Source organism: Scophthalmus maximus, chromosome 8 (assembly GCF_022379125.1).
Source record: "Scophthalmus maximus strain ysfricsl-2021 chromosome 8, ASM2237912v1, whole genome shotgun sequence".
Taxonomy (NCBI): Eukaryota; Metazoa; Chordata; class Actinopteri; order Pleuronectiformes; family Scophthalmidae; genus Scophthalmus; species Scophthalmus maximus.
The window spans coordinates 5,953,430-5,961,150 of NC_061522.1; the positions used below are offsets into that span (position 1 = coordinate 5,953,430).

Sequence of the window (7,721 nt, forward strand, 5' to 3'; positions counted from 1 at the left end):
AGTTGCTCCCCCCTTTGTGACGCGTCAATAATGGACACCAGTTGTGACCCCTCGCCGCCGGCTGTGATGAAGATCGTGTCCGTGAGCAGACTTGGAATCGTAATCCGTCTCTTGGCGGAGTTCAAAGCAATCTTTTGGAAGTCAGTTGTTCGATGAACAATGTGACTTTTGACATGTTTCCGTGTCTGTTCAGGTAAACATCTATTCAAACCACTGTAGGCATAATTATGTCCCTTTTTTTTGTTCAAAAAGTGCTGAATAAAAGTTGACAGCAGGAAAAAGGAACCAGAATCCGGAAACTGAAGCGGATAAATAGAACTCTGCCGTCAGTAATTCTATTATTTGCAGGAAATTCTGCACAGATAAAAAAGGCTCGTCTTTGCTGCGGCGTTTGTAAATGCGATGAATATGTACAAGGGCCTATTATTGAGCCTTGTTCTGCACCCGTGAGGACACGGTGGAGCTGACGTCCTGCACAAACACATCACACACCTTCTCTCTCAAAATAATGGAAAGCCTGTTTCATCAATCCAATCCGAAAAATAATTGACTCCGTGCGATTTGATGTCTACTGACAAAAAAAAGGCCGTAAAATAGTTTCAATATTAAGATTTAAAGAGTTTGTAGCTTGCAAACAAATAGTTTCGTGTAGGCCTACAGTTTTCTGTGGATGGCAGTGACGGCATTTATCTAATTCACGTCGGGCTGAGAATGAACACTGAGCTTCAAAAATGACCAGTTTATTAGGGGGGAAAAATGAATATTTAATTATTGTTAACATCATTTCAACACTTCTTTTTTAAGTGTAAGAAAAACAATCTCAATGCATTTCAAAAAAGAAAAATAAGGCTCAGCCTTTGTGATAATTATGAGGACAATCACAATCAGAATTCACAGTTTTTCCCCATCGTCCCGAACCTCCGACCCCCCATGAGGAGGGTCTGGCAGGACTTCGAGATAAGGCACCTCTGAAACTGAGGCAGGCGCTAGTCTGCCGAAGTCGTCCTCTTCTCCAGTTTGATCCAGATGCCTTTCTCCGGTCGGAGGATGAGCTCCCCCACCGGCCGCAGCTCCTCTCGCCTCTGACAGGCCTCCACGTCGAACTTGCGCAGGACGGACGCCAAAACCACCTTCTCCTCCATCTGTGCAAAGCGCTGACCTGCCGGACACGGGGAAATGAACGTACGCGGGGAATCGTATTCCAGCCATGTCGGCGCTCCGACCCTCCCGTTCTTACCGATGCAGTTGCGGAGTCCGGCAGAGAAGGGGACGTAGGCGTACGGGGGCCTTCCCGCCGAGTTCTCCGGGAGAAAGCGCTCGGGCCTGAACTCCTCGGGTTCGGGGAAGTAGCGCGGGTCCCGGTGCAGAGCGTACGTGACGATGACGGCGCTGGCCCCTTTGGGAATCTTGAAACCCTCTGCAGGTGGGAACCAAGCGTGAGGGTGGAAGGAAAGAAGCGTGGATGAAAATCGCGGAAGGCTGAAGTCAAAGATGCACTATACAGTATGTGGCATACTACATTTATTTGTGCTGTATGCTATTTTCATTGCGTCACCGTATTTTTTGATTGGTTATACATGCACTTTATTTCTTTGTACCTGTATGTATATGTGTTCCAGCTTGATTGATTGCTGTGCAACCACTTGATTTGTGCAGACAGTACAGATATGAAATCATTGGTCACCTGATGCAGTTTATGCCGTTTGATTTAGTCGTGATCTCACTGGCTTCGTGCCGCCTCACTATTTATTACTATTATTATATCTATTACTTTTTTCCATCCATCATCTACCGCTTTATCCATTTAAGGGTCAGGGGTGGGGGGGTGTGGGGGGGGGGGGGGGGGGGGGGGGGGGCTGACATTGGGCGAGAGGCGGGGTTCACCCTGGACAGGTCGCCAGCCTATCACAGGGCCACACACAGAGACGGACAACCATTCACTCTCACATTCACACCTACGGTCAATTCAGAGTCTCCAATGAACCTGACCCCATTCTGCATGTCTCTGGACTGTGGGAGGAAGCCGGAGAACCCGGAGAGAACCCACGCACACACGGGGGAGAACATGCAAACTCCACACAGAAAGGCCCTGGTTGGTTTGAACCAGGACTCGAACCCAGAACCTTCTAACCACCACACCACCGCGCAGCTATTACTTTTTTTTTTTAACAAATCACTTCAACTGCACTTGGACACTGAACAAACGACCGTCGACCACACACAACCATGCACCATCCAAAAACGAAATAAATGCTGCGTGCGAAAAGCAATGACGGAGGAAGCCTGACTCTTCACCCCCCCCCCCCTCGGCATCCGGCGAGACCGCCGGCCCTCGGGTATTGTTTCCCCGCGACGAATGAGCATTTCAAGAGAAGGGGGCCCGTCGCTCATGTGCGACTCACTGATGTGGCAGTCCTCGCAGATGGTGCGGGCGAAGAAAGGCACGGAGGGAAACAGGCGCAGGGCCTCCTTGATCACGCAGCCCAGGTACCTGAGCCTCTTCAGGTCCTCGGTGGTGACGGGCCGCTCAGACGAACCTTTGCACGGGGAGAACGGGGAGAAAACACACAAAGCACAATAAACAGAGCAGAGAGCGTGGTTCTCAGGTGGGACGGCTGTTGAGAGGTTTGACCTCCAGTTTCCCGCCGCTGGACTTTCTCCTACTTATGGTTCCCTCCCTCCGCGGTGGATAAAGTGTTCAATAACACACCGCACCCTCATGCATGTGTTGCGTTTGAGCGATGAGACGCGGCTGTGTTTCGTTAATCTAAGCGCGCGGTGCGTTCAAATGTCACGGCGCCGGGCGCAAAGGTTCAAAAGTGTTCAGTGCTTTTCTCACGATAGCGTCTTGTTGTCGCACGATATATTGTCCCAGAAATGATTGCGATGAACCATAATATCGACCATTTGTTTGATGCTGAGTCGTGTGAGCTCGGTCGTCGCGTCCTGCACGATTTGTGTGAGGAGAGGAATGTCGACCGGGGTTTGGACTCGCGTTTAGGCCCCAGACAAAACACTCTGAAGACATATAGAAAAATAATAAGAAATCCATATTTTCTGACGCTCTATAGCCCAATAAAGTAATTGATTACTCGAACGACGAGAACGGATGAGAGGACAGAGGCAGCGAGACTTCGCTGGACTGTTGTTGACGTTCATTCTTACGTCGAAAAACATGCATGTAGACACAATGGCGGTTTATTGGAGGTCAATAAAATGATTGATTTCACATTCACGTATCGTACGGTGAGTCGATAATGTAATTATCGTGACGGGCCTAGTCTTTCTTAATCGTGCGTATGTTTGATCATGAACCAATCGGAGTGCCATCTCACTTGCACCTCGGCAGATTGCTACAAGGAGAACACATGTCGTGCACCTGCCTACAGGCAAATATTTCTGTCTGGATAATAAATAATAAACGGCGAAATACTGACCACGCGTCAGTGTGAGCCAAACACGCCCACGGGGCACAAATGAATTGTGTCCGTCTGAAACTAGGCAAGACATTTGCGTCCTGCTTTTTCTTTAATAGCCGTTCATGAATCAACAGATTATTTGGTGATATTGTGCATCGATAATGCAGGAACTCTAACAAATAGAATTTTGGATCCTCCTGGTGCACGTCTCACATGTGTGATGGCGACGAGGCCGCGTAGCTCACGTCATGGCAAAAGAATGCATGGTGGATCCGCACATGAGTGGAAATAATTCAAATATCCTCGACGTATTTTGACAGGGATCCCCCTTCACTCGTGAAGAACAAAAGGAGTCGAAAGGCCTCCGGGCAGGAAAACAAATGATATCATGGGGGAGAGAGAGAGGGAGAGAGAGGGAGAGAGAGGGAGAAGGGGACGTGACTGTTACCGAACACCTCCTGAAGCTCTTGTTGAACTTTGCGGAGCGCCTCGGGGTGGGAGCCCAGCAGATGCAGGGCCCAGTTCATCGCGGCAGCTGTAGTGTCGTGACCCTGCGAGAGGCAGAAAAAGGTATTTTTCCGGTCCCGGCAACGTCATAGTTTCACTTTGCAAACATCTGCCACACGTCAAGCGGGTGATAGTATTCCTTTTGGCGTTGCTTTCTGTAACCTCTCCATGAATGAAGGAAACAAATTCACTCGCCTTTTCCCGCTTTTTACGGGCTCCACGAGGGAAACATCTGGCTTTTTAAAAAAAAATAATGATAATAATAATAATAACAATAACAGTAATAATAATGATAGTAATAATAATTGAATCCAAAATGTCCGACTTCCTGCTGGTCGGAGATAGGGGCTGCCACGAACTCTTTTGAAGGTCTGGACATGATACAGCTGCTTCCCAAATGTCGTACATTTTGGGTAAAAGTGCAACGTCGGGGCGTTTCTGTAGGAGGCGCTGTCGAGGCAAATTTTTTCTCTGCCATTTGTGATCGCCATAAAATAGGGACTTTTTTAAAGGCCCTTAATCTTTGCTTATAATAATAATAATCCTCAATAGGGCTCTCGCCAGCCTGACAGGCTATGGCTCGGGCCCTAATAACAATAAAGTGAGGAAATGCTACTGTAAATCTCATAAATTTCTAAAGAGGAAACACCAGAGGCGGGTAAACAAAGATAAGAGTCATATAAAATAATAAAATACTAAAAGAGATAAGAAACAGAGAAAGATGAAATAATGGAATTATAAAATAGAGGTTTTTTTTTAAATATATTTTCTTATAAAACCAGAGATTAAAAACTAAGTTATTGAAAGGAAATCAATCAAAAAAAATAAATAAATAAATAAACATGATATATGAACCAGTAAAACAGTCTAAGATGCATAAATAGAAAGGCAAATAAAAAATATTAAACACACAAAATAATAATAATAATTCAAAACATCAATAATTTGTTCGGCCCTCTGTTTTTTTTCGGCGCGGCATTTCCAGACATGTGGGCCACAGTAAAAAAGATTCCTCACCGTGGGTGTTTGTCCTCTGACCTCGGGTGTAATAATTAAAGACCACCACCAGAAGACTTGTGGGTTCTCCAATCTGATCAATCTGATAAATAGGTTGGACCAAAACCATTAGAGGAGCTTCACTTACCAATAAGTGGATTTTAAAATCAATTCTGAGGCCGACCGGTCGCCAGCGCAGGGACCGTAACGTTGCAATGACATGTGCTCTCTTCCTGGTCTTAGTTGGCACACATGCAGCCGAGCTTTGGTGCGGGTGCAGGTGACTTGTGCCGCCTATGTGGTGTGAAAATAATAAAAGTAATGCATGCGTTGCTAAGCTAAAGCTAAAAGACACTCCAACTCTCTCTGTGGACTGAAGGGCTGGGTGATACTTCGTCCCCATGAGCAACTTCTTGCCAACCAGAGATTGAGCCGTGGGGCCGTGCAGCTTCAAAAATGACCACTAACCCTGAACATGAAGGTGTCCACCTCCTCTTGGATGTCCTGGTGGCTCATTCTGTTGCCATTCTCATCCGTGGTTCCCAAGAGCATGTCCAAGAACGCCCGCCTTTTCCTTGTGCCGCGCTCGGGCGCGCCGTCCGATTCAGGCGAGGGCGTCTTCTCGGCTCTGTCGCGTATCACCTGAGGGGCGACGGGGAGGGGCAAAGTTCCTCCTGACCTTGTGTCACCCGCGCGCACTTTCAAAAGGTGTCGTAAACAAGTATGCGCCGATCGCCAGCCCACTAGGGTCCCTTACTCACTTCGTTGGTGAACGAGTGCAGGATCCCGAGTGTCTTGTCGTGCTCGCGGCCCTCGCCGAAGAGGTGGTACACAAAGTTGGGCCACATCCAAGGTTTCCTCTGTCTGCGGCTGATGATGTCGCTCATTCTGGGGACAAAAAATAAGTAAATACAGGTATCTATGAAGTTGAGGACAAAAAAAAAATTATGAAATTAAACTCCGATCATTTTAACTCGTTATTGTCTGCATTTTAAAATAGAGCAGGAAATGAGAACAACTCACTTGTACACACATTCGACATATTCGGAGTCAGCGTTGCTCTGGGCGTAAATTTTCTTTCCCATTGCGGTTTCTGGAAAAAAAAAAAGACGTTTTAAAGAAGGCCTGGTGCTGGCCTGGAGGTACTTCATTGCATTCCACGCACTCAGTGGCCACACGCTCACCACAGATGATGTCCAGGGCACAGAGGGTGACGTAGCTGAAGCAGTTGAACGGACCTCTCCCGGCCTTCGCGTCCAGCTTCTCCACCAGGACCTCGGCCTGCTCGTTCATCACCTCCAAGAAGTCCGCCAGGATGGAGAAGTGGAAGGTGGGCGTCAACATCTTCCGCCGCTGGCGCCACTTATTCCCAGTGCTGATCGCGAGGAGGAGGAAAAAAACAAATCGGTGAGGGGGTTTAAGGCTGAGGGCCAACTCCAACATTTTCATTCATCTAAAATATTTGTAAATCCAGCCTCAGATTACAATAAAGATGTCTTCTTTTTTAAAAAAAAATGTGTATTCAATTTTGGAAATTAAATCATTTTCTCTAGCACCAACCTCTCCATGGCAGTGATTGTGCAAAACTGTTAACGCACTAGACTATCTACAGTATTCATTAGAGATATAGCGATGAACTTTATTATTATTAACCTATTGCAATATTTTTCTCATTGTCACTGGTCACTGACTTTTAACATCGGGCAGGGAACTGCGGGTACATACCTAGTGAGAAGACCAGTTCCGAGCCAAGGGTGGAGGAAGTCATAGGAAGAAGATTTGTCCAAGTGAATGGAGTTATTCAGAAGTGTCTATTAAAAAAAAAAAAAAAATGTTATTATGAATGTTATGTATTTCAAATGGCATTTCGAATGTAGTGGCTGCAGTCTGAGGCATCAACAGTGTTTTAAAGTGTCTCGTCGTCCTAAATAGGACGAGGTAACAAGGTTGAGATGTGTGCCCCCACCTCATTAAATGTGTGCGTTATTTGCAATGTATATAGTATGTGAATGCTGTATTCATGTGTATATAAAAAAAAAGGCTGAAACTGCTTTACAGATCTCTATGATGGAATATAAGTGAATCTCTATTTATTTGTTGGATGACAGACACGTGTGCAAGAGAGAAGCGTGTGCACTACTCTGTCTACGACGTACGTGATGAGCGTACCTCAACGGTATCGGCATGAAACAGAATCACAAATGGCACTGGTCCAATCCAGAGCTTAAACAGCGGCGCACTGTAAAACTCGCGGGTGAAATCCTCGATTTGACGGAAGAAATCTGGAACAGAGAGGCTACTTTACACTTCCCGCCACTTTCTGTCGGCACAATTCGGCACCGTACGGGTTCCACTGGGCCCGGCGGTCTACGTCTGTGTGTCGGCAGCGTGCCGATGGTTTCCCTTACCTCCCGCGCTGGTTTTGAACTGCAGTGCATTTCCAATGAAGGGGTAAGTTCCCCCCAACTCGGGGATGGGCTTCATCGCAAACCATTTGTGCAGGTAGCCGCCGAGCAGCTTGCAGGTGGCGTAGGCGAGAAAAGCGACGAGGACGCCGACACCGAGTAAAGGTATCGTGGAACCTCCAGGTAGAAGTGCCATCTTTTGGCAAATAGATGTTTTTTTTCACACACGGTGTATGTGTGTTTCAAGTAGCAGTCCTGTTGTCATATGCATTCATTATATACTGCAGAGGCTGTGACCTGTGTCCAGCCTTCACTCCACCTTCCCTCTGGGGCAAATTCACTGAAAACTCAGCCTGAAAATCAGAGTGGGATGTAAATATCGGCGCCAATTATG

General features: G+C 46.9%; 1 protein-coding gene across 4 annotated transcripts; it reads right to left on the reverse strand.

Annotated features, from left to right (window-relative positions):
* Window positions 1-743: 743 nt before the first annotated feature.
* LOC118312997 (cytochrome P450 4V2) lies at window positions 744-7,694 on the reverse strand. Of its 4 annotated transcripts, XM_035638130.2 has the most exons (11): window positions 7,331-7,692; window positions 7,092-7,204; window positions 6,648-6,733; window positions 6,107-6,297; window positions 5,946-6,015; window positions 5,684-5,810; window positions 5,391-5,564; window positions 3,868-3,970; window positions 2,403-2,537; window positions 1,238-1,417; window positions 744-1,159 (listed from the first exon to the last, which is right to left on the reverse strand). In XM_035638130.2, the coding sequence occupies exons 1-11, from the start codon at window positions 7,521-7,523 to the stop codon at window positions 987-989; spliced, it is 1,545 nt and encodes a 514-aa protein (XP_035494023.1). In that variant the 5' UTR covers window positions 7,524-7,692; the 3' UTR covers window positions 744-986. The 4 variants fall into 4 exon arrangements, with proteins under 4 accessions (XP_035494023.1, XP_035494022.1, XP_035494024.1 ...); XM_035638129.2 differs by having other exon boundaries at window positions 744-1,417; window positions 7,331-7,693; XM_035638131.2 differs by lacking the exon at window positions 5,391-5,564 and having other exon boundaries at window positions 744-1,417; window positions 7,331-7,694.
* Between the last annotated feature and the right edge of the window lie 27 nt (window positions 7,695-7,721).